Below are 26207 nucleotides of genomic sequence, written 5' to 3'. Positions count from 1 at the left end.
CCCTGGGTTGGGAAGATCCCCTGGAAAAGGTAATGGCAACCCACTCCAGTATTCTTGCCTGGGAAATCCCATGGACAGAGGAACCTGGCAGGCTACAGTCCATGGGGTTGCAGAGTCGACACAACTGAGTGACTAACACTTCCATTTTTCAAGACAGCCCCGCGACAGCCCAGAGCCCTCAGTCTTTCACAGATCAGCTCCTGCAGCCTCTCATCCTCACTATTCCTGCCAGAAAATGGCTAAAAACAGTGGAACGGGTGCCCATCATCCACACCCCACTTCTCAGTTTCATCTCTAACCACCCATGGAAACACACAAAATCTGTTTTCCTTCCCCTCCCCCACAATCCCAAACCCTTCTATGTAAGATCAATTTATATATACACTCACAGTACAGTATAACTTCATCGTAAGAGTACAGACTCTACAGGCTAGGATCAAACCCTGATTCCACCAGTTACTAGTGTGTGAACTAGGGCAAGTTATGTAATATTTCAATGTTCCTCTTTCCCCATCTGTAAAAACAAGAGTAGTGATAACACACTTCACCATGCAGTGGTGAGGATGAAACAAATTAATATCCATAAAGTACTCAAGGAGTGAATGTCTCACAGTAAGTGTTATAAAGCATTAGCTATCATTATTGTTTTGCCAGCAGATCACCTGCCTACACACAAGCAGCTTTTGGCAAATTCCACACTTAGAGCCTGAAATAAATTTAGTCTGCAGGAAGAGACCTCATTCTTTCTTTTGGTATTGTACAAAATAATTTGTCTTCAAGGGTAAAACAGAAACTTAGGGGCCAATTTCACACAATTGGAGCTATTGCTGAGTTAATGATTGTATTTGTGGAGTACTTACTGTGAGCAGAGGCAGTGGAATACCAACTAGGTCTGTGAAGAATTTAAAAAGAAAAAACAAATTAGACTTCTGCCTTGAACAGCTTACAATCAAATTAAGGAAGGCAAACATTAACAGATGTGGTAACTTGAAAATAAGTCCCCGAAACATTACTACACACAGAACAATTTAATCCAGACTTAAATGCTACTGAGATCATTGCTAAAGGGCTGATGAGGATGGGGAAAGGGTGATGTTTTAAGGCTTCATGGTCTTGCAACTTTACTATTATTATTATTAGTATTGGTCGCAGGACATGCAGCACGTGAGATCTTAGTTCCCTGTCCAAGGATCGAACCAGTGTTTCCTGCACTGGAAGTCCAGAGTCAATCACTGGATTGCCAGGGAAGTCCGCACATTTAATTTCCAAATAGGTATACATTCTGGCTGTGACTCTAGTTGTTGTTTTGCCCTTTTACAATTTCAAAACTAAAGCCGGGGTGACTGCCTGAAAAACAGCCCTCAGGAGTAGCAGACGGTGTTACACTACTCTGTTCTTTTTGTAAAGTATAATTATTTTTGCGTGCCGCCCCTTGGGTTCAGGGGAATTTCGAGCCCGGCCCGGCCCGGCCCGACCGGTCGCTCTCGGGCGCCCTCTGCCGCCCGCGCCCCAACTAAGAGCAACGGAGCGGGACGTCGAACAACGAATTCCCCGGGAATCTCCTTTTCCTTCACTAACGCAACCACCCCCTCCATGACTCTAATAAAATCCGTCGAGCAATTAACTACGAAGTCCCTCAGAGGTTCCTCTCGAAGCCCCCTCGAACTTTCTGCGGCCTCCACCACCCAGCCAATCTCGGCCAGGGACAGCCTGTTCACGCAACAGATAGCGACTTTGTAACCGAAACGACCGTCGGTCTTCGTTTTCTAACCGCCGGGGTTTCTATACAGAGCAAGCCTCCCGCCCTGGGCTCTCTACTGTCCCCAGTGGCGGCCACCATCTTACCCGGGCTTCAGAGCCTCGGGCGCCCCTCAGCGGCCGTTGACAACACTACATTTCCCAGCAGCCCTTTCTCAATAGCGCGAGAGTTCGCGCGAGACTTCCGTGAAGACTTGCGCGCAGGCGGAAACCGGCCTCCTTTTCCGATGCGGGCTGCTTGACTGGGAGTCATGGCTTCCTCGCTGTGGTTCCAGCAAGGCCAGCAACCTCGGCCCTTTAGCCGAGGGAAGGCTGCGGAGGTGGGTAAACAGCTTATTCCTTGATACGGCGCTAGCATACTTGGCCTCTCGCTGCTCGAAGGCGAAATAGTGACGCTAGGCCTGGTTCCCCCAACCCCCACCCCCATAGGTGGTTGGGAGGATTAACTGAGATACTCGGTGAGAAAACGCTTTCCAAAGGGTGCGAGGTTTTGCTACTGAAGGGAGAGAGAGCCCAAGCCCACCTTTGACATCGCAGCGTCCCTCCTGGGGGAGAACGTCTCTTCCATCCTGCGCAGCCCCCAGGCCTCATGGCCACCCAAGCGCTGAGCTTGCAGGCCCAGGGGCCCTGCTTGTCCCCAGGTCCTCCCACGGGGCAGGCTCGCAATTAACATCCAGGGTATTAACGTCTAAATATTTGGCTTCCTGTTGGAGTGCATAGAGGACAGCCCCAATCAGTTTCACTTAATTCTACAGCTAATAGTGGCGTGGTAGACTTTGTCTGGAAGGCTGCAGTTTTATAGCGACCCTTAACATGCTTATGTTTTTATTCCCCACAGGCCTTTCCGGCATCTGCAGAGAAGCTTAGAAGTGACGAATGGAAGTCTGAAATAAGTAAGAATGCATGCAGGCAGGAACTTGGGTGGGCAGCAGAAATGAGAAAGCCGAGATGGTCTTAAGCCTGCCACGCACCGCAGCTCTGAATCCTGGCTGACTCAGGACCAGTTGGGGGTCCTACTCAGAATCCAGAAATGAGGATGGTCTCTGTGCCAGTGTAGTTGTGGCCACTAGGTGTCGCTGTTTAAAACCAAAGTGGATGCCACTGCATTCACGGGTAAAAGGGAGACTTGGAACTTGAGTTTTAAAGTTGATTGAGATTTAGAAATGTTCCTTACTGGTTGAGCTGAGGATGATTTAAAGTTATCCCTGTCTGAAAAGACTTCTTTTGTGAGGAAATCTAACTTGCTGAGGCTCAACGTTTTAAATTATGTTCTTGGGAATGAATATCCTAAGTTTGTTCCTGTTAATGTGTTATCCATATTTTTCTTTTAAAGATGTAGGCTGGGGGCTTTGAAAAAAGTCACATGAAAACCATCATCCAGAGATGTAAGGATCCTTGTGATGAAATGTCTATAAATGGTAAGAGTTTTAACTTTAACAGAATTGCATAGATTATGGTTCCTTTAAGTGTTGGCTTGTTAGATTTCAGAGATGTGTGGGTCTTCCCACACATTAACAGCTATCTGAGAGATACTTGTGTAGGCCTTCTTGAATAGTTTTTCCTTTTAGTGCCCAGAGAAGAGTAGTATGAACTCTTTCCTAGACCTCTCACCAAGTACCCTCACAGTGATTGTTACAACACTGTGAGGTAGATGTTTCCCCTATGTTGCTCCCGAGTAAGTCAACTGAATTAATGAGTTCACTTGCCCAAAGTTACACAACTAGGTTATTTTTTTTTAAGAGCCATAAAAACAAAGCTATAAGTGATTTTGGAAGGGGGACATTTTTATTAAGCTTTATTGAGATATAGTTAACAGCTGGTCATTGAGTTAGACTAGTGGTTCTCAACTAGGGGTGGAGGGTGTTGCTGGGATCCAGGCAGTAACCCTAATTACCCTATAGTGTACATGACAGGCCCCCCACCACCCCGACAAAGAACTCCCCACCCAAAATGTAGAGTTGAAGTTGAAACCCACTATTAGACTGAGACTCCAGTCTCAGCTTGTTACCAGGTAACCACACTAGCCCTTGTTTCTTCATTTCTAAAAGACAAGAGTGGTGCTTTTCAGACCTGGCTCTGCACCTGTAGAATGTGCCTGGACCCCACCTCCACCCATGCTAAGATGGGTGAGATGGCTTTAGAGTGTAGCCCAAGAATCATGTGTGGCTATTTAGGAGCAGATGTGGAGGAACAGGGAGATGATCTGATCTACTTTTAGCTCGGGGATTTTTATTACAGCAAGGTTATCGTACTGGCTATTTTTAAGTAGCTCTCAGGGCAGATCTATAATCCCTATCTTAAAGAACTGAAAGCCACATGGTCCCTCTGCAGTATCATTTTGCACACAGGCGAGCAAAGAAGTGACCTTGTTTGGTGTTGATTCTTCTTGGCATCAGGCACCCTTTGTGCAGCCGGCCTTCAGTGGTCTGGCTGAAAGGAGTAATCCACACTGTTTTAGACATTTCCACTGACAGCACAAAGATGCTGAAATATTTACTCGGCTACTAGACACTTTGTGCTCAGGGAGACCCTGGCTTTAAAAGGACAGGAACTGTCACCGTGTCAGGTGTGGGACGCTGGGTACAGCTAGGCACTAGATAGAAAGTTTTTGCCCTTGAGGGCAAGCACATTCTAATAAACCAGATAAGATTGAATAAGTTCCTGGGAAAGGAAGTAAAGCGGAATTTGGTAAGGAAAACATGGTTTGCTTGTGCTGTGGGCTGGCAGCTGGGTGGGGAGCTGAGTCCATGATGATGTGAAGTTATCCCTGTCTGAAGGCCAAAATAAGGCCTTTGAGTGTGGAATCTGGATATCTGAGACTCAGTTTCCCAAGTTTGCTTTAGAGAAAATTGAGGCCTGGTTTATTTGGTTTGTTTAATGCCTGAATTAGCAGTGATCTGTCTGAGAGATACTTGTGTAGACCTTCTTGAATAGGTTTTCCTTTGCAATTTCCCCTTGCCAGGTACAGCCTCAGTTTGAGGCCGAAAAGGATACTCCAGAAAAAGACACCGGCTGCAGTGCTGTGGCGGCTGCCCTGGGCTCGGCATGGAACTTCTCTCGTGTAATAGAGGAAACCTTTGGGACAGGCCTGGGTGGATGTGCTCTGTTTCCCCCGGCCCTTGGGTTGTGCTGAGTGGCAAGGTGACTTTGACATACGTCTGTTTTCTTTGCTAGATGTCTGCAGCGTGTGAAACAGAACTGACCTGCTTTACCTAAAGCAAGTGAAACTGTTCTCTCCCGTTGTTTGTAATGTAAGCTTTCTGTTTCTATCTTACGGGTCCAAAAGAATCCCCACAAGCCTGTGATGGTTAGTTATCCCTGTCTGAACATCTCGACTGAGGGAAAACAGTCTGTTCTGAGGCTTAAGGGGCTGGCTCTGGGCTCTTAAAAGCAGTTCAGGCTTTATAAGGGATCAGACAGAACGCACTCCAAAGGGAGCTGTGCTTATGTACCCTGCTGAGACCCCAGTCCTGGTGCCCCATCCCTCTGCCACGTGAAAACCAGTGGTGGGCTGCCCTGTCACCCTTTGGCTCTGAGGGCACAGGCTATAAGAGGTGGCAGTAATGGGCAAGTGGCCCAGATCTGGCTTATGCTTTTAACTGTGGAATGAAAGAGTGCTTGTCACATATTTCAAGAAAATGAATGCGCTCTTTGAGACAGACGGCAATGGAAGATGTGTGCCGGCTGTGGCAGTGAGCACACTTCAGGACTATCTGATCTCTTGTCTTTTTACTGTGTCCTGACATTCAGGAAAGAAGGGGTACCTTGGCACTAGCATGGTTTCCAGGTGCCTTGTTCACGCAGGGCACTCTGCTGGGGTTAGCCCAGCTCTTGTCTGAATGGCATGGCTGGCTTGTGAGCAGGAGAGTAGCAGAGTGGCACTGGGCTTTGTTCCCATTGAAATGCCATGCTTGAAGTGGGCACAGATTGCCTTTCTTTTCTGTTGAAGTTGGGAGGTATGTGCAGCTCTTCATATGTAAGGTCACATATTTGTTTGGTCACCAGGGAAGCTGTATTTGGGGTGGGATTTAAAGAACCAGAAAACTGGTCCAAGCAGCCTACAGCCTAAAGCAAACATAGTGACAGGACGTGTTAGCAAGTGGGAAGGTCTACCTGCTGGGTTACAGTCTGCTTCTGAGTGGACTTGACTGTTCTGCGGGACCCAAGTGAACCTGGAGGGGTGTTTTGTGTTTTGTTTTTTCAGCTCTGCTGCACATCAACCCTGGCCCTTGGCAGTGAGAGCGCCGAGTCCTAACCACTGGACCCACCAGGGGATTCCCCGAACCTGTATGTTTGACTTCAGAGGGCGTCTGAATATAAATGCCCCCAGCACTTTGTGGGTGCTCTTTACTGGGGCTTTGCACTGTCTCCTGGAAAGAGGCAGTTGGGACCCACTAGCCTGCACTGAATCAGTCTACTTGTGCCTTACACACACACAGGCAAAATGGTCGATCGCTTAGAATGAGTTCCTTCAGGATTGCCTCTTGTAAATTAAGGTAGAACTAAGAACATTTGCACTACCACACACAGAGTTTAGGTGATCTTGGTGCAGTGGGGGGACTGCAGTTTTGTAAAATGAAACTCACATGGACACGCTCTGTTGAAGACTAAGGGGAAACAGGTGTTCAGCCTAAAAAAACATTTCTCAGTGGATTTCTACAGTGTGTCTTGGGTTTAACTCTAAAGCAAATTAAAGCATTTAAAAGTTGACTTAAAGCATTTGTGGATTTCAGATTGAGACCTGTGGTTTCTTCTGTGTATCAGCACGTTCTTTTATAAATGAAAGTTTAAAGTTTCTCACTAAATCGATGTTATACAGTTGACGGGTTTGCTAACTACAGATGTGATGGGAATAGGGAAAAAATAAAATATGGGGGAAAGGGGTCCAGGCCTCAGGAAGCCGTGCTTTCTCAAGTAGCTGCTATAGTGGTTAAATCGTGAATGTCCTTTCTCTTAGTCACCTGTCTTAAAAAAGCAGCAGTGTTGTATGGAGAGGAATGACCCTTCAGAAGCAGGGGCCAGAGGCCAGGTTCTGGGTGGGAGGCTCTTGCCAGCCCGCCCCGGGGAGACCTCCCCAGCCCGCTCCACTGCCTTACGGGGTGTAGTGACACCACAGTCAAACCCAGGGTTTGTGTACGGAGCTGTGTAGTGGTCATTCCGTTGATTTATACTTTGAAGCCCGTATAATCTAAAAGAAAGCTGCCTGTATCCAGTCAAATTATTGAAGCCTTGATAGTCAGTGTCCAGGGATGAGGGTTTGTTACCCAATAATGTCCTTTTGGTGATGGGGTGGTACTACATCCTCAGTGGGCCTTTAATCAGAGGCCACAACTTTCCGGTGGTTCAGACTCTCTGTGTTAAACACCCTGCGTGATATACTACTTCCCCCAACACAAACACAGACACAGTGGTTATCCATTGTTTATGCAGTTAACTAATTTCAGATGACTTTCTGCCCTCTGAGCTCCCACTTTATCAGGGGGCAGAAGTGAGTCCGTTCCCTTTCGAAGATAAACCTGTTGCAACATGTCCTTGAGGTGAACTGCTTTGGAGTCTGAGGCTGGACATGCTAGTGGGAGGATTTGGGCTGAAAAGTGCATTTGTTTCTACTGCTGCTTGACCTTCGTTAATTGAGAGGCCCTGAGCCACTCCACTGACCTAGTCAGTCCGTACCACTGCTGGCTTGGAAATGCTCAGCTCTGAAGGATCCCTGCATGCTCCCGCTGTCAGTCTCATCTTGAGAGCGTTCCCTTCAGTTTTCAAGATGAGCCCAGCAGAGCAGTCTTTTTCCTCGACCAAGGTTGGGTTGTCTCCCTGGGCCCAGAGGAGTCTCCTTTGGTGAGCTAAGAACAAGGTAGGGTTTCCCACAAAGCATTCTTCAGTGACTGACACATCCCCTCTCTTCTATAGGGAAGGGGGAAGGTGTGTGTCAAGGATAGAACGCACAGGAAGGTAGCTTTAGTTACTTGAGGGGCCGAGGGCCACAGCTCTGCAAAAATAAAGGTCTTGGATGTTTCTGGGTCACCGCTGGTACAACCAAAGGATGCCAGCCTTGTGCAGGTCCCTCCAAAGGGTGGCTTCCAGGGACAGGTCGTGGTTTGCATAGAATATCAGTGGCTTCTTCATTCGATCGAAATAGTGGTCAGAAAATTTCTGGTAGTTGCTGGTGATGAATCCATAGGCGCTAACCTGGACAAGGACAGTTAGCATTTGAATTAGCATTTGAGCTGCTATGTGTAAAGGGCTTCCTTGGTGCTCAGATGGTAAAGTAGGTGCCTGCAGTGTGGCCCCTGGAGTAGGGCATGTCAACCCACTCCAGTATTTCCTGGAGAATCCCCATGGACAGAGGTTCCTGGTGGGCTATAGTCCATGGGGTTGCAAAGAGTCAGACATGACTGAGCGACTAAGCACAGTTTATAAAGTGGCAGGAACTTGGGCATAGCTGCCTCATGTGAAGGTGAGGACAACCACCATTCTCAACCACGTTTTTATAGCTGCCCTGTGCTTTCTGCACATTTTCTCACCCAACTAAATAATCGCAGATACTGTCCCTGTTTTACAAATGGGGAAACGGGCTCAGAAAGATAACCAAAATGTGTGTCCCCAGTCACAAGCTAGTAAGTAGCTGGGCTGGGTTTTTAACTCCAGTCTGTGACACCAAAGCCATGGTCATTATGCTCAAGACGGAGGCAGAAAGCCCCTTACCTCCCGCTTCCTGTTCTAATGGTGACTGCAGACAGGAGAGTCCTGTGTGAAACGTGGAAAGGGGACCAGAGCCCAGTGGTGCTTGGCCTCCAGCTCTTGTGCCTGGGTCACCACTGCCTTTCCCTGAAACCTGCTTCCTAGCCTCTGTCTCTGCAGCTCATGTGGGTACCACCCCAGTAAAGAATTAGCTCATGGAGTGATTTCAGAGACTCCATGTGTGGAAGGCTGCCCACCTCAGTTTGAGAGAATCTTCCCAAAACAGATGTCCCTACCCACTTTGGTTGAGATTTTGCTTTGACAAGAGCAGTTAAGTTATATGTCCCTTAAACACCATGTGCAGCGGCTGCCCCGGGGCAGAGGGTGAAAGGACAAGGCCAGGGGAAGGTGGCCCTGGGGAGGAAGGCAAGACTGGGCCCAGGGCTGACCCTTAAGGGACCAAGAGCACTTCCTCCACCCCATTGCCTAGACTAGATGGCTCCTGCAGCTGGAGAGCCTTCCGCCACGGGATGGAGGCCCAGAGTCCCGGGTCTGGGCTAGCAGGCCTCAGGTAGAGGATCTCAGGGATGGAATAAGGTTCCATTCACACCAGCTCTGCTGCTGTGGGCTCCTGAGAGAGCAGAACTCTTACCTGGTCACAGGTATGCAAAGCTGTCAGCAACATGAGGGCCCCAGTACTAGGCATGTATAGGTCTCCAAATTTTGTGTTAATCAACTTTGATTTCAAAAACCTGGAAGCAAAAAGAAGCATCAAAACTCAAAGACTCTGGAGGACTCCCTTGGTGGTCCAGTGACTAAGAATCTGCCTGCCAGTGCAGGGGACAGGGGTTCAGCCCCTGGTCCAGGAAGATCCCACATGCTGAGGCGCAACTAAGCCCGTGTGCCTAGGGCCCGCACTCTGGAGAGGCCACCAAAATGAGAAGCCTACACCCCACAGCGAAGAGTAGGCCTTGTTTGCCACAACTAGAGAAAGCCCATGCAGTAAAGAAAACCCAGTGCAGCCAAAAAAGCCCAAGACTTGTGTTCTTGCACATTAGCTTGAGGGTTGTGCCATTACACCAACTCAGGCAGGCTGGAAAACGGCAAAATTTTCTGGCCCTTCTACCCTCACCCATCTGCCATTTGGAGAAAGATGAATTATACACAAAAATCTTTGGTTGAAATAACACCTTAGGTAACAAGCAGTGAGGAGGAGAAACAGGCCCTCCTGAAGAACCACAGGTGAGACCCTTCCCTTTCTCCCGCTCTCTAGAAGCCTGAATCCAGCCTAACGTGCTTTTCCTCTCAGCAGCACACTCCCGCACCACAACGTCACAGGCATAGTTGGCGTATTTAACCTGACACCTAAATTTCACCTCCAGACTGGCCAAGCAGGAGCCACACGAGGACAGAGGACACGTAGGTCCTGTGACTGGGTCGCTAGTGAGATGGTGCACATGTGTGCATGCACACGTACACGCTTTCAGACACCCAGATGGTCCAAAATGAGGCCACAGTATGGTGACCATGAGCCTTGACCTCAGCCCTGGGTTCTCATCTAGGCCTTGCCAGGCAAATCACCTAGCCTCTCAGCCTGTTCTTCCTCTGTTGAGTGGTCTTCAGTTTGCCTCCCAGATGCTCCTGCCGCCCCTGGCCTGCTCTGGGTCTTGGGGTGCTAGCCCGGGCCTGCATGCAGTAGGCGTCCCAGCTGCAGCACCGTCACCACTTCAGGCTGGACAGATGTGCATTGCAGGGACTGCCCTGTGTCTTGTAGGTGGTTCAGCAGCATCCCCGGCCTCTGCCCACTAGGGGCACTCAGGTTGCCTGCTGCTGCTAAGTCGCTTCAGTCGTGTCCGACCCTGTGCCACCCCATGCCTGGGATTCTCTAGGCAAGAATACTGGAGTGGGTTGCCGTTTCCTTCTCCAATGCACGAAAGTGGAAAGTCAAAGTGAAGTTGCTCGGTCGTGTCCAACTCTTAGCAACCCCATGGACTGCAGCCTACCAACTCTCCAGACAGGGCAGTGGACCAGCCTCCTGCTGAGAACCACTGGTGGGTGGGGTGAGGGTGGAGATCTGCAGGCAGGGGTTCCCCAGGCTCCTCCCAGGGTCCTCCTGTGTTTGGGCCTGAATGCTGGCTTCCGCTAGTCCCCATACAGCCCCACACTTAGGTTCCCTCTATGCCCAGCCTAAGCGTTGATGAACATTTTTGGTAAGTAAGCCTGTTGAGTTTCCTGTCTGCCTTGACTGATAGAACATCACCTCCATCAATGTGTTTAACCTGGTGGCTCAGTGGTAAAGAATCCACCTGCCAGTAACGGAAGACTTGGGTTCAATCTGGGTCCAGAAGATCCCCTGGAGAAGGAAATGGTAATCAACTCCAGTATTCTTTGTGGGAGATGCCATGGACAGAGAAGCCTGGCGGGCTACCATCCATGGGGTCGCAAAGAATGGGACAGGACTGAGGGACTAAACAAGAAGTAAATGAAGCAGCGTGAGTGCTGCGGGGGGGCCCGGCCACGGGGGTCCTCGGCACGTGGCCCAGCTGTGGGTTTCATCTTCGGGGGTTAAAGCCAGTGCTGCCGGTAGGTGTGGGGCGAGTGGTGGGCGTGGGCGGGGGAGTCGCTCCCAGCACCACCCCTGCCCGCACCTACCTCTCTCTCAGGTAGCTGATGAAGTCTGGATGGAGTAGCTTGAATTTGCTGGCAGAGGAGTCCGGTCCAAAATAGGTCTGAGGCCTAGGACCCACGATAGAAGTGAACGGAGCGGCCAGAGCCGTCGTGGAGCGAGGAGAGGTGAAAGGCGCTGGGGCGGTGGCGGTGGATGGACCGGTAGGGGCGGGGCTGAGAGTAGTAGCGGGAGAACGGGGTGTAGAAGGTGGCTGGGAGCACCGTGGGCACCACGTGCGGCTTCCCGCCCACCAGGACCTCGGTGGGCGGGGTGTAGGAGAGGGAGGAGGGGGGCGTGAACAGGGCGGGGGGAGACGGGTAGGAGCAGCTGACCCGGGGCAGGTGCGGAGGCGGCGGGAGGAGAGGGAAGTACAGGGAGTCTGGGGGCTGGCGCGGGCGCAGGCGGTCCCGGGCCCGGCAGGGGAAGGAGCAGGGGAAGCACTGGTTCTGCGGGAGGGGCGAAGTAGGAGGCTGGAAGAAGGGGGTCTCTTTCATGAAGCGGGGCACGTAGGGGGCGATGTAGGACGGGATGCCCCGGATGGGCCCGAGCCCGATGTAGGAGGCCGAGGGCGCGGGGCTGTGGGCGGGGGACTTGGCGCCAGGCATGGGGGGAGTTTGGGAAGAGTTTCGGGAGAGGGATTTCAAGCCAGATTGAGAGGGAGATTTGGAGGCGGGTGGAGTGGCATTTTGCGAAGACCCTCGAGGCTGGACATGAGGGCTGGGGGTCAGGGAGGAGGCCCGGGAAGAGGGCTGTGAGGCATTTGGGGTGGCAGGGTGAGATGGGGCACGGGAAGACCCCCGGGTAGGGGACGGGGAAGGAGCTGAGCCGCCAGAGCTGGCATAGGGCTGCTGGTTGGTATGGTTGGATCTGGACTGGGAGGGGGACTGGGCAGGGGACGGATTAGGGGAATGGGAGGGGGAGCTCATTGGTGTTGGGGAGGCTTAATGTCCACCCGATGTCTTTGAGCCAGCCCCCCCCAGCCCCCAGGAGCCAGTCCCGTCTGGGTCCCAAAGCCCACCCCCAGGAGCGGCTGCCAGGCGATTGTTAGGTCATCAGCAGGTTGGGGCGGGGCATGGGGCGAGGCACGGGGCGGGGCTGGCCTGGCCCTGGAGGGCTTAACCCCTCAGGACGCCTCAGAAGGCGTCTTTGAGGGTGGGTGAAATGTCCGGGGGCCAGAGAGACAGGAGGTCCAGTCCTTGCGGCTACAGGGGTTGGTGCAGATTTGTGAGGACCCAACTCAGGGACAAGAAATTGTCTTCAGCACCACAGGGAGAAGGTTCAGATGAGGCCTGGACATGGTTCAAAAGAGCTGGACACGGGCCTGCTGCCCAGGAAGGTGGGGGAGGACAGACAGAAGGCCCTTTGTTCCCACTCCGCAGGACACTGGGCCCACGTCCCCTGCTCTCCCATTTCATGGGCAGTCTTGGGAGGGTGCCTGCCAAGGAATGGCATGGGTCCTGGCCCCCATTCTTGGTCTCCAAACACAATGCACTCAACGGGACAGCAGGGCCAGCTGCGGCCAGGCCAGCTGGGCAGGTTATGGGACCACATCTGAAGCTGAGGGGCCAGGCCTGCCGGCCCCCATTCCAAAAGGAGCCCCTTGAACCTGCAGCCCACCTGGTCAGGAGGGTCCCTGGGGACGAGCAGCATTACTTGAGCTTTCCCAAGGGTAGGAAAAAAAGAAGAGTTTACTCTTACTAATGCTCTGATGGATTCTTGGGGCCTTTCTGGCTACCTTCAGCCACCTTTCCCATCTGACAGTGGACCCGGGAGCAGTACCATGCCCTATTTCCCTGCTTGGCTGCTCACCTGTCTCCTTTATCGGTGCCCTCCGGGACAGGCACACCCAGGATGGCGGATCTCAGCATCATGTAGTCACGTATGTCCGAGGGGATGAAGATATAGCGCAGGTGCTGTCGGGGCAACAGAGAAGCAGCCCCAGTGGGGACAAGACCACGGGGACTTCCTGCTCCGAGTGGACCGCCCTCCGCCCAGTCGGGCCCCCTGCCCTGGCGGGAGCATTTCCCTTCTGAGTCTGTAATTTCCACGTTCAGGTGCCCTGTTCTTTCAGGCTCCACTGAGGGTTTCAGCACTCAAACCCGTTGATATTCTTCCCTTCAAGGAGCCGTGCTCAACTGCCATTCCCTTGAGTGTGGGCTGGACTGAGGGACTAAGAATTTTTCTAATGGATAAGAAATAGTGGGAGTAAGGAAGCGTGCGTGACTCCCTTGGAGAGGGGGTCATAAAAGACACTGGAGGAGCTTCCTTGCTCTCTGGGATTGCTCACCCTGGGTTGAGCTAGCTAGCCCATCGGGGAGGCAGTATATTAGCCCTTCAGAGGGGCCGGCATGGTGAGGGCTGTGAGGGAGCCATCTTCACCCTGGGCCAGGCGGGCCTTCTGATGACCACAGCCCCTGTCAAGCCTGACTGTGACTACTGGGAGACCCTGAGCCAAAACCACTCTGATGAGGGACTTCCCTGGTCCACTGGTTAAAACTCTACCTTCCAACACAGGGGCGCGGGTTCAATCCTTCGTCAGCAAACTAGGGTCCAACATGCTGCTGGTGTGTGTATGCTTAGTTGCTTGGTCGTGTCTACCTCTTTGCAACCCTGTTGGACTGTAGCCCGCCAGGCTCCTCTAGCCATGGGATTTCCCAGGCAAAAATACTGGAGTGGGTTGCCAGGCTCCTCTGGCCATGGGATTTCCCAGGCAAGAATACTGGAGTGGGTTGCCATTTCTTTCTCCAGGGGCTCTTCCCAACCCAGGGATTGAACCTGCATCTCGTATGTCTCCTGAATTGCAAGTGGATTCTTTACTTGCTGAGTCATCTGGGAAGGGCATCCCTGATGGCTCAGACAGTAAAGAATCAGCCTACAATGAGGGAGACCCAGGTTGGACTCTGAGTCAGGAAGATTCCTTGGAGAAGAGAAAGGCTACCCTCTGCAGTATTCTTCCCTGGAGAATCCTATGGACAGAGGAACCTGGAGGGCTACAGTCCATAGGATCGCACAGAGTTGGACACAACTGAATCAAGTTAGCATGAACGCATACAGGTTCTGTGGCTACACTAGAAATGAAACTGTGCTATCTTGTTTTATCATGAGCTAAAAGAGGCCTTGGAGCATGGATGCTGTGGCTTGGACACCTCTGACGTCCCTGGTAAGAGGAGGAAGCTGCTGGAAACTCAAACCAGCCCTATCGAGGACCACAGCACCCTTATCCTGGGACCTCCCCACTGCATGGGGGAGCCAGCCTGCTCTGGAAGGGGAAAGAAAGTGAAAGTCGCTCAGTCTTGTCTGCCTTTTTATGACCCCATAGACTATATGGTCCCTGGAATTCTGAATTCTCCAGGCCAGAATACTGGAGTGAGTAGCCTTTCCTTTCTCCAGTGGATCTTCCTGACCTGGGGATCGAAGTGGGGTCCCTTGCATCACAAGTGGATTCTTTACCAACTGAGCTCTCAGGGAAGCCCCCTAGAAGGGGAAGCATGGTGTTAGAGCATCTGGGTGTGGTTGAAAGAGCCTGGAGGCAGCAGACAGACTCAGGTTTCAGTTCACAGGTGCTGCTGTGCTGAGTGTGTGTGGGGTGGGAATGGAGGAGACACTCAGCAAATGCCCTCTGGCTGGCTGTGTGCTGCTGAGCTCTGGGTTGGGGGATAGCTGGGGTTTGAGTCCGGCTCCACTGCCGCCCTGCTGAATGAAGGGGCCCTGAGCCTTAGTGCCCTCACCAGTAAGAGGGGGCTGATGTGGTCTCTGTAAAGTGCCTGGCACTCCATAAGCCTTCAGTAAATATTAGTCATTCACGCTCCACTCCAGAGCTTTCCTGGTCCTGAGCCACAGGGCGCTCATCACACAGGCCCTAGATCCCGGCGCACAACCTGTCCATCCATTGGGCTGGGGCTTAGGAGCCCCATGACCTGCCCCGCGGTGCGATGAGGGGGCAGACAGGAAACAACAGCGCCGACTGTCAGGGACCGTGGTGCCTGTCGGAGCCTCACCTGTCCCTGCGGCACAGAGGTGAAGCCCACGTTCGAGTAGGAGATGAGGGAGTTCTTCATTGTGTTCACGGTGAAACCGTAGAAGGAGATCTTGGTGCCCACGTCATTCTCGAAGCCTTTGATCACCGCACCATTGAGTCTGGTCCAAACAGAGGCTCATCAGCCTGCTTGTGGCTACACGGTACTGCATGTCGACTTCCATCCCCAGGCTTCTGGCACTCCTTCTACCCATGGCAGCCCCAGTGCCCAGTCGCCAGCCCCATCCTGACAGCCGGGCACCTGAAGGGACACCCTGTGAAATGGGTGAAGCCAGCCCTGGCAGCTCCTTCCTCCCGGGTCCCCTGGGTTGACCACAGCCTCGCGCATCTTCAGGGTCTGTCTGCGTAACGCCCTTGTCCGCGCCTGTCCGCCCATCACAACTGCTGAGCTGCCTGAGGCCGCTGCTGCTCCATTAGCCCACGCCCTCACCTATGATGCTCCCCCCTGGGGGGCTGGCTGGGAACCAGCTCTCCACCCAGCTCCTCTTCTGCTTCCTCCCTGGCCCCTGGCCCACATACCTGAACACGTAGTCATGGGCATCAATGTTCTGACCCTGGCGGGAGCCATTCAGAATGCCTCCGTTACCCACCACGGCACACCGGATGCAGCCAGGAAGCAGCTCCCTAGAGACGGCGAACAGCCTTGTGCTCTCCGAGCCGTTCAGGAGGTTAAGGGTGGAGGTGATGGCTGTGGGACAAGGTGGGGCACCATGAGGGGCACTGGGGCCTTCTCGAGACTCTTCCTGGCACCCTGCACCTGCCTGAGGCCTGACACCAGCCCTCTCTCGAGAGGCACAGAGGGTGGAGGACGCCTGCAAAGAGGGTGGGGTGGGAGGGTTGGCTGTGGCCCCAGTCATCTCAGGAACTCAGATAACCAGTCCTCCCGACTTTGCTTATTCCAAAAGGAAATAATTTGGGGCCTGCGGGTCTGGGGTGGAAGGGCTGATTTAAAGTGGAGGGGGCTCTGGGTGGTCTCTCCCAGCAGCAGCCATCAATGGGCTGTTTGAGGGCTCACAACTGCTATCCTCGGGCCACCTTTGGACACTGACCATCTTTCATGCCAGGCCCCAGGAGGGCAAGAGCCGCTGGTGGCGGGGGTGGGGTGGGGCGGTAGCCAGGCCCCTCTTCTTGACCCTTGTAAAGGGTGCTTGTAGAGGGAGGGAGTCTCCAAGCAGTGGTGGCGAGCCTTGAAGCCTGCCTGGGAGGAAGTGAGGAGAGAGGGGCACCGTAGCCCCAGAGCAGCAGGAACGGACTAGTTAGGGCCAGGGGCTGCAGGTTACCTTGGTGGGAGAGCCCCTGCCAGCCGTAGGGGGCTTTGTGCTGGCTCAGGCTGTCCCAGAGCTGCTGGGTGAAGAGGTCCCCCGACAGCAGCACTGGAGTGGAGAAGTTAAACAGATTCTGGAAGCGAGGGTGCCGCTGAACGGCGAGGGAAAGTGCATGTTGACAGAGCAGGTTCTGTGGGTGACAAGATAAGAGGGCTGTTTCTTTTTAAAATTTACTTATTTGGCCGCCTTGGGTCTTAGTTGCATCATGTAGGATCTCCGTGGTCAGGCCTCTCTAGGTGTGGCACGCGAGCTCTCCGGTGGCACTGTGGGCCTCGCTGCCCTGAGGTATGTGGGATCCCACTTCCCCACCCAGGGATGGAACCCACGTGCCCTACACTGTGAGGCGGATTCTTAACCACTGGACTCCCAGTGTTAGTCGCTCAGTTGTGTCCTACTCTGTGATCCCACGGACTGTAGCCTGCCAGGCTCCCCTATCCATCGGATTCTCCAGGCAAGAATACTGGAGTGGTTGCCATTTCCTTCTCCTGGGTGGGATCTTCCCCTACCCAGGGATCAAACTCACCAGGGAAGCCCAAGGACCCCCAGGGAAGTCCCCGAGGGCTGTTCTGGAACAGCCAGGAACCTTCCAGGGAGCCTGCATACCCCACAAGAGGGCTGGGAGGGAAGCGCACTGCCCTTCCCTCTCCAGACTTGGGCCACCCCCTAGATGTGCCAGCCAAGCTGGCCTGTATGCAGTGGACCGGGGAGGATCAGAGAGCTTTCTGGATTTACCCTGCCCAGCCCTTCTCCCTGGATGCCATGTCTCTCGGGCCTGACGGCTTTGGCCTACTACTTTACCTCACACTTGGGGGGAACTTGAGGGCACTTTCCCACAAATGGGTAAGAGCTGCCTGCCCTGTATTGGAGGAGGTCCACCCCAGGCCTTGGAATCCATCAGCCTGGGTCCAAACCCTTGCCCTGGCTGTCCTTGCTGCAGTAGGGTTCGTGTGGAAAGGGCTGTTGCGAAGATCTGTGATGTCTTTGACCAGCCGGTGCCTATCTTGAGTTGAATAATGTCCCCTCTCCCAATTCATGTCTGCTGCAAACCTCAGAATGTGACCTTATGTGGAAAGAGGGTCTTTGCAGATGTAATCAGTAAGGTGAGGTTACACCGTAAGGTGGCTCAGCGGTAAAGGATCCACCTGCAGTGCAGAAAGGTCAAGGAGACGCGGGCTTGATCCTTACGTTGGGAAGATCCCCTGGAGGAGGGCTAGGCAACACACTCCAGCCTGGAGAATCCCATGGACAGAGGAGCCTGGTTGGCTACAGTCCATCAGGCTGCAAAGCGTCAGACACGACTGAAGTGACTGAGCCACACACATAAATGGAATATAGCTTCCAATGTACTAAGGTGGGCCCTAAATTCAATGACTGGTATCCTATGAGAAGGCATGTGCTAGGCTTCCTGTGGTGGCTCAGGCGTAAAGAATCCACCTGCCAGTGCAGGAGACACGGGTTCGATCCCTGATCCAGGAAGATCCCACATGCCGCGGAGCAATGAAGTCTGTGCTCCACAACTATTGACCCTGTGCTCTAGAGCCTGGCCCCGCAACTATGGAGCCCATGGGCCGCAGCGGCTGAAGTGTGTACGCCCTAGAGCCTGTGTTCTGCCTCAAAAGAAGCCACCGCAATAAGAAGCCCGTGCACCGCAGCTGGAGAGTAGCCCTCGCTCACCACCACTAGAGGAGGGCCCACGCAGCAACGAAGACGCTGCACGGCCAAAAATAAAATCATACAAAGAAGGCACGTGCTGATGGTGGGGTGCGAGCAGAGAGTGAGTGATGCAGCTCCAAGCCGGGGGACAGCTGGAGCCCCCATAAGCTGGAAGAGGCCAGGAGAGATTCTTCCTTGGAGACTTCAGAGGGCGGCTGGCCCTGCTGGATACCTGACTTCAGACTTCTGGCCTCTAGAACCGTGAGAGACTCCATTTCTCTTGTTTTAAGACACCCAAGTTGGTGGTCTTTTGTGCCAGCAGTCATAGGAAGCCTTGCAGGGGCCTCCGCACACAGCGACCTTGAAGGAGAGCATGGGTACCAGACAGGCCCCAGCCCCCTCTGCCCGAGGACCCCCGTGTCAGATTCCTGAGCAGCCCTGGCCTGGGCAGGGCTATTCTTCCATTGAAGGGGCTCTTGGTTAAGCTGTTGGTTTGATCAAAAGACAACGTGGGAAAGAGTTGTACAGTCGTTTCTGCTGTTATGTGACATACGAATGCCTAAAAACCATCCTGCAGAACCGCAACCCAAACCACAGGGCTTTTGGGAAAAGGGACTACGAGCAGCAGTAACTCAGAAAACGATCAGTGATGCATACAATGAAGATAGAAGCAGTTTTACACACATTCACTGGTTAGGAAACATCTAGAAAAGTGAAAATGTTAGTCACTCAGTTGTGTCCGACTCTTTGCAACCCCATGGACTACAGCCCGCCAGGCTCCTCTGTCCATGGGATTCTCCAGGCATTTACTGGAGTGGGTAGCCATTCCCTTCTCCAGGGGATCTTCCCGACCCAGGATCAAACCCAGGTCTCCTGCATTGCAGTCAGATTCTTTACCGTCTGAGTCACCAGGGAAGCCCAAGAAATATATAAGTAGTTCTCAAAATATGGCGCTTGACCTTGGAAAAGAACTGACATTTGCTTGGGGATGTGCGCTTCGGAAGGGTGGCAGTTTGGGAGTTATCGTGAAGTGGTGGGAAGCCAGTTATAAAACATGCGATGAAGCAGATGGCTGGCTGAAGTGTGCACATGCGTGCCTTTTGGGTATTCCTACATGATTCCCTTCGGTGGAGTATGGTTTTCTGCATTTATCAGTGTTCTGGCTGACAAAATCACTGATAAACACACACGAAATTTGGGTTCTGCTCAACTTGTTTTACCCCCACAGCAATCTTTATGGACCAAATGCATGCTTTAAAAGCAAGCATTAAGCTGAACTTACTACATCAGTTTCACTCCTCTTCAGTTAATCATAGGGATGTTTCCCAGGGCCTCCTTTACAAGGCTCCAAGAGAAAAATCTTCAGGGCCTTTTTATAAGGCTTCAAGAGAAAAATCTTCAGGTCTCCATATCCAGAAGGGCTGCACTTTGCTTGGGCAGCTGGCTTGCTTTTATCTCATGGACAGGGTGGTAAGCTTTCCGTCTTTGCTGTCATCACAGGGAAGCTCAGAGCCCATCTCTGACACCCTCTGGCATATTTTTCATGCACTTATCTGACATTATTGTCTAACTTTCTTACCTTTATTTTTCCTTTACCTACTTCTTCATTTTATTCTTTTTTCCCCCCCATGTCATATATATCCAAAAGACAAAAGCTCAAATCCTTTTGTTTTTAAACCAGATTAGGAAATATGTCAATTAGCATCAAGTAGCTCAAGGTGAAAAGGACTGTAGGAAAAGTAAAGATGACCTGGCCAAGTGCTTTAAGACGCTTAAGGCCTTTCTTCAGCCAGTCAGCCAAGTGTCCACCTGACCTCTGTTCTTGGGGCGGGGGTGGGTGGGGTCTCCATCACCTTCCGGGGGGAGCTTGCTCTGCTGCTGACAGCTCTGTAGTCAGTCTTGCATGTGGTGAGATCTTGCCCCCATGAGACCTCAGTTAACAAGTTCCAGTGTCTTGGGCATGAAAAAACAACTCTTAAACCGGGATCAGGCCAGAACTACACAGTCATCATCCCGCTCGACTGCAGTCTGCAGAGAGGGTGAGGGCACCTTGCTCGGGAGTTCAGAGCCAGCCCGGGGGTCCAAGAAAGGCTTGAATCCCTGTGCCACCTCTTTTCCACGGATAACCTGAGCAGGGTATCTCTGAGCCTCATTTTACTGTAAAAGCTGCCTCCCAAGCTTGGCGACAGGTTTAAGTGAGAGAACGCAGGTAAAATGTGTGAGACGGCCTGTCAGGCCACAGTCAGTGTGCTCTGTTACAGAGCAGGGGAGTCCCCTGGGCTTGGTGTTTACTTCATGGTAAACAGTTTAAAGGGCTTCTCAGGTGGTGCTAGTGGTAAAGAACCCTCCTGCCGATACGGGAGACGTAAGAGATGCGGGTTTGATCCCTGGGTCTGGAAGATCCCCTGGAGGAGGGCATGGCAACCCACTCCAGTATTCTTGCCTGGAGAATCCCATGGACAGAGGGCTACAGTCCATAGGGTTGCAAACAGTCGGACACGACTGAAGTGACTTAGCTCACATGCATGCTAACAGTTTAAATGTGAGTTTTACAGTAAAAAGACATTTTGAGGTGTAGAATGTAAAAATCAGAGAACTTTTAAAGATAAATCAAGATTTGCAAGAACTTTTCTGCTGGTTATACCCCAAGGAGTAAAAATGGAGCCATGTTTCTCTGCTGTTGGGGTGCAGGGACCTCAGTGGTCAGGTCTGAAGAGCTCTGGCTGGCTGGCCCCTCAGTTCTGTGCTCCATTCTCCGGGTGAGGAGGGGGATGTAGGGGGGTGGGGGGAGAGGAGGGAGGGGGATTTCCAGAGAGCTCCCGCCCAGCAGGCTCACAAGAATGTTCTCATTCCCATTTTTCTTTCCCCTCGTACCCAGCCACAGGGTAGCCCACCACTGTACCTTTCTTGTCCTAGAATTCGATGCCTTGTGTCCAAAGAAAGCTCGCGACGATGACGTAGTGTTCCTGGGGGAGAAGGAGGAAGTAAAGCCGGGGTCTGACCTGCCCCCGGAGCGTGCTCGTCTGGTAACTCTGGAGGCTGACCGTCCATCAGGGTCTGATTTTTTATTTTTTCCCCTAAGCTCTGATTCTTGCTCATCTCTTTCTCTTTGGGCACAAAATATCACCTTATTATGTTCTGCCTAGCCCCTTGGCAAGTGGCTGAAATGTGGAATGTACTGGAATAGTGAGATGGTGGTTAAGAGATGAAAACATAAAATAGGAAAGATTGCCAGCTCCCTGGGCTCGTGACCACCTAAGTGGTCTCCCTGTTAAGGCCCCAGAAACAAGTGTTAGATCCCGGGTGCCCTGGGCCCCCTTCACCTGGCGAAAGGGGTGGGGCCAAAGCCCAACTCCATGGGTTTGGGTTCCAGGGTCTCTGGAAGCCACTGAACTTCTTAGAAGCTCAGTGCCTGTGTCTGTTCAGCAGGGATGATCATGCAGGTGTGAAGATGGTCAGATTTGGGGCCTGGGACCCTTTGCTGCAGTGTTTGCATTTGGACAAACATCTCCTCGAGCAACAAAACGCAAAGTAAACTACAAGGGACTGAAAGTAGCTGAGTACATGCAGCAGCTGCGGCAAATTATGGACAAAGAGATACAGGAAGACCAGACTCTGAGCAGAAGCAGGTATGCACGTTCAGCCGGCACATGGCTTACCACTAAGCCATCTCTTTGGCCTGACCCCCTGGACCCATCCCTACTGTCACCCTGTAGAAGGAACCAACTCACTGAGCCCCCCTCAACCCCAGGGAGCAAGCAAGAAAACCTGGCATTGGGTTTGCTTCCTGTTGCTGTGGCAGGGGCCCCAGTAAAGCCCTGCCTGCATTCTTGTCCGGAACCTTCAAACAGAGTCTGTGTTATCTTATGTAAGAAGTGTCTTCTAAATATTAGCTATTGTTACCTAAAGGGCAAAGGGAAGGGACCCTGTGACAGGCCTCAACGACACTGACCCTTCTGGAGGGAGGTAAGGGTCTAGGTTACTGCCCCACACCCACTTTCCAGGTGCTAGGTGGTCCCTGCACCAATGCGTGTGTGTGTGTGTGTGTGTGTGTGTGCACGTGCGCTTAGTTGTGTCTGACTCTTTGCGACCCTATGGACTGTATGTAGCATATCAGGCTCCTCTGTCCGTGGGATCTTCCAGGCAAGAAGACTGGAGTGGGTTGCCATTTCCTCCTCCAGGGGATCTTCCTCACCCAGGAATCAAACCTGCAGCTCCTGCATTAGCAGTAACATTCTTTACCACTGAGCCACCTGGGCAGAGGGCAAACAAGAAGGAACAGGAGCCCCTATCCATTCAAGAGGGTGGTTGGGCTACTGCCAGACTCCTCTCGCCTCCCCTACAACCCAGAGGGAGCAGGTGGGGGAGGATCTGAGATCAGCAGTTTCGAAGGAAACTAACGCTTCCAGTGACTTCCTTCTAGGCACCAAGACCGTTTGAGCCACAAGAACATCTGGACCCACCTGCCTTCAGGGTGAAAGACTTTGGAAGAGCAGGCCAGAAAAAGCAGGGCGATCCTTTCCTCCACTCAACCCAGATCGGCCAACCACAAAACCCTGTAGCTCCTCTCAGAGGAGGAACTGGCACCCTGGTGCTTAGCCCAGGTGGCCTTCAGGAACCCCCAGGGAACTTTTGAAAAACACCAGAATTCTGATCGGATGGTTCTGGGTCTCCAGAACCCCCCTCCCCCCACTGTCATCCCTTCCTCCCCAGTGATTCTAACATGCACCCAGGCTTGGAACCTGACGGAGGAACTGCTGAATGGGCAGAATAGAAACAGGAGGGAGCCTTGAATCGCTCAGGTCTCAGGAAGGCCAGCTCCTCTCCAGAGCACCCCTTCTGTTCAAGAGACTCCCCCAACACCCCCGCCCCCGCCGAATCCAAAGGCTTTTAGACACCACCCTGGGAATAAGGCTTCTCCAATGGCTCAGTGGTAAAGAATCCACCTGCAATGCAGGAGACAATGGGTTTAGTCAGGAAGATCCCCTGGAGGAGGAAATGGCAACCCGCTCTAAAACGAGTCTAGAAATTCCAAGCCTGGGAACTACTGACTGGACCGATTCCACCCTCTAACCTGCAAGGAGAGCCTCATCTCCCATCTCTGGTGTGCCAGGCCTGGTCCCAGCACTTGGCTTCCCCTGGACTCCCCACTGTAGCCCGGGAGGGCTGCTTTTGATTCCCAGGTGAGGGGGGTCACGTAGCTTGCTTGCCCTGCTCAGATTTCTATCCCGCCTGTCCCTCTGCTTGTCCAGCTCCTAATGAGGCTGAGTCTGGACCTGGCCCCTGGAGTTTAGCTAAAATGCAAACATCACCAAAACATCAAGGATATGGACAGATTGTACTAGATTTTTTAAACATGAAAGGTCATTTAAAAAAGCTTTGTTGAGATATAATGGATGTTCAGTCAACCTCATATGTATAGTGGTATTAGTTACTTTTGAAGGATGTTCAAACAAATGTGTTTCAAAATATCCTTACAGAAAACTGATACGTATCTGCTTTCTTAATACCCTCAGTCCTTTTCAGTCCTCTTTATGCAATCAATGTCTGACTCCAAGGAGGCGACGGTAACTTCAGGTGTTGCCAGGCAGAGCACCTTTGGTTCTAAAGGGAGGGTATGCATAATCAATGGCAAGTGTGTTTCATATTGTTTTGCAACATTGGGTGCCCTTTGACTTTGTTTCCTGAGTGTTTTTTGTTTTGTGTTTTAGTCGCTAAGTCCTGTCTGAGTGTCTGACTCTTTTGCGACTCCATGGACTATAGCCCGCCAGGCTCCTCTGTCCTTGGGATTTCCCAGGCAAGGATACTGCAGTGGGTTGCCATTTCCTTCTCCAGGGGATCTTCCTGATCCAGGGATTGAACCTAGGTCTCCTGCTTGGCAGGCAGATTCTTTACCACTGAACCACCTGGAGACCCCATTCCTGAGAGCAGACACTAATTCTGACTTCATTCCCTTTAGTGAGGACTGTGTGGGTGGAAAAGCACTGGGAAGGGAAAGCCAGGGCCCAGAGGCCTCTGCACCAGGCTGTAGGTACCCGTGGGGCCTCACAAATCCAGACGCTGGGCACAGCTCGGTCCACCTTCCGGAAGAAAAGCTAAATCCCTTTTAAGGTTTCTTCAGTAACTGGAACCTTGACCTACCAAAGGCAGGCTCTCAGGTTTCTCCTCCTGGGGCACAAATGAAAGGAAGGTGCCCAGGGTCAGCGAGAGGGAGCGGAGCGCAGAAGGAGCAGCTCAGGGAGGGAAACTTGGGTGGAGCCCAAGGTGGGCCCCGGTCCACCTCTTCACCGGATTGCGCCCAGACAGGGCTTATCAAAATAAACAATGGAACAGAGCGGGAGGAGAGAAGCGAGCCGAGCGCGGGGAGGGCAGGGACCACAACGAGCCAGAGAAGCGCGACCTGCCGCCGCCGGACTGAGGAGCCGCGTGCAACTCTGGATCTGGGAGACTTGGGTCCCTGCCCCCAAAGTAGAATCTGAGAAATGTGACGTTAGCGAGGGACAATTCGTGGAAAGCCAGGACTGATTTTATCTGACTCCGATGTCCAAGCCAAAGTTGAACAAATGAAAGGGTTTCTAATCAGGGCTGGAGGGAAGTCAGCAGAAAGCTGTCGGGAGTGGATCTCCGGTGCGCAAGGGGCGAAGCTCCTCTTGGATCCAGCAGCAGCTGTGGGACCCCCGGCAGCACGAGTTTAACGCCGGGGCGGAGGCTCTGGGTACAAAGGGCCGCAGCCCGAGTCCCCGCGGCAAGCCTCCCCAGAGGGCACCCCGGCCCCGGGCTGGGCGCCCGGCGCGTCCCCTGCGCCCTCCGGACAGGTCCCGCGCGGCAGCTCCTACCTGGCTCCGGTGCGGGGCCCCAGGTGCAACTCCACCGTCGAGTACAGGGCGACCAGGATCCCGGAGCAGGCAGCCGCGAGCAGGAGCAGCGGCCAGAAGAGCCGGCCACGCTGGAGCCCCATGCAGCCTCGGCCCGAGGGCGTCCCGTCGGCAGCCGACCCGGGCGGAGAGGAGAGGCCCGGGTGCGCCGGGCTGGACTCCCGGAGTCGGCCGTCCGGCCCCGCCCGGCCCCGCCACGCCTCCCCGCCCCGCCTCTCTCCCTCTGCCGGCTCCCGGCCTCTGGACGCCGCCGCACCCTTGGGGGCTGCGCGGCGGGTCCCAGAGGCGAGAGTGTCGCGCCGGCACCCAGAGCTGCCCGCGCCTCTCAGGCGCTACCCTCTGTCCTCCGCACTTGGACGGCCCAGCCCAGAGACGCCGCGAGCCGGGCGCTTCCCGGTACCGTCAAGGGCGGGCGTGCGCGCGGTCCGGGGGCTCTGTGGGGCCGCGGGGCGCGGGGAGACGCCGCCACCTGCCGCCTGGGCCGCGCACTGCGCCCTCGGGGGCCCCCCGGGGCCCGCGGCTTCCAGGCACCCGAGGCCCGTGGGAGGGGCGGGGAGCGTGGAGGGCTAAACCCCGACCGCTCAGACCCCGGCTGAAATTGGAGGGGGTGAGGCAGGGGGCCTGCCCGGGATGGGAAGGGCAGGAGAGCTGAGGTTGTCCGTCTCTCTCATTTGGTGACTGGCCAGAGCCCTCAGTCACAGTGAGTCCCTGTTACAAACCCGGGGCAACCTGGAGATCTCAGCAACCCAGAGACACCTGAAAGGTGTAGCAGACGCCCAGGTGTCACCAGGAAGGCCCGGGGAAGCCCGGGCATCCCTGCGCCGGATGCAGAGCCTTTCCAGGGGTGAGCGGTAGATGAGACACTGTATTCTCCAGTGGACATCATTCTGGCCCCAGAAACCTGTGAAATACCCTAGACCCTCAACTGTCAACAAATGCAAGGATGTCAGGCACCTGCAATGCACCCACCCCCAACCCCGCCCCAGTCCTCAGGGTAAGCCTGGGTGCAGCAACAAGAATCTGTCTAATTGCAAGGCTTCTGGGAAAACTTCGTGCAGTCTCTGCTCTCAGGCAGGAGCAGGTCCTTCAGGCTCAGTTCACATTATTTAAAAAATGCTGCCCCTGGCTACCCTCTTGTCAGACCTGTTAAATGGATGATTTCAAGTCTTTCAATCTTTACCGTTTTCCACCCCCCAAATCCCTGTCTCTGT

General features: G+C 53.3%; 1 protein-coding gene and 1 long non-coding RNA gene across 3 annotated transcripts; one reads left to right on the top strand and one right to left on the bottom strand.

Annotated features, from left to right (window-relative positions):
* Positions 1978 to 6474, top strand: LOC102184471. Its single transcript, XR_310826.3, has 6 exons — positions 1978 to 2078; positions 2597 to 2651; positions 3092 to 3176; positions 4721 to 4819; positions 4933 to 5009; positions 5963 to 6474. It is a non-coding gene; the product is annotated as an uncharacterized LOC102184471 (long non-coding RNA).
* ST6GALNAC2 (ST6 N-acetylgalactosaminide alpha-2,6-sialyltransferase 2) lies at positions 7164 to 25203 on the bottom strand. 2 transcript variants are annotated; one of them, XM_018063734.1, is made up of 9 exons: positions 24958 to 25203; positions 21024 to 21087; positions 16424 to 16598; positions 15663 to 15831; positions 15106 to 15244; positions 12917 to 13020; positions 11092 to 11280; positions 9092 to 9191; positions 7164 to 7947 (listed from the first exon to the last, which is right to left on the bottom strand). In XM_018063734.1, exons 1-9 carry the CDS (start codon positions 25077 to 25079, stop codon positions 7780 to 7782), a joined length of 1230 nt encoding a protein of 409 aa, XP_017919223.1. In that variant the 5' UTR covers positions 25080 to 25203; the 3' UTR covers positions 7164 to 7779. The 2 variants fall into 2 exon arrangements, with proteins under 2 accessions (XP_017919223.1, XP_017919224.1); XM_018063735.1 differs by having other exon boundaries at positions 11092 to 11175; positions 24958 to 25199.

The sequence above is a fragment of the Capra hircus genome, chromosome 19 (assembly GCF_001704415.2).
Source record: "Capra hircus breed San Clemente chromosome 19, ASM170441v1, whole genome shotgun sequence".
Taxonomy (NCBI): domain Eukaryota; kingdom Metazoa; phylum Chordata; class Mammalia; order Artiodactyla; family Bovidae; genus Capra; species Capra hircus.
This window is presented reverse-complemented; position numbering and strand designations above follow the sequence as displayed.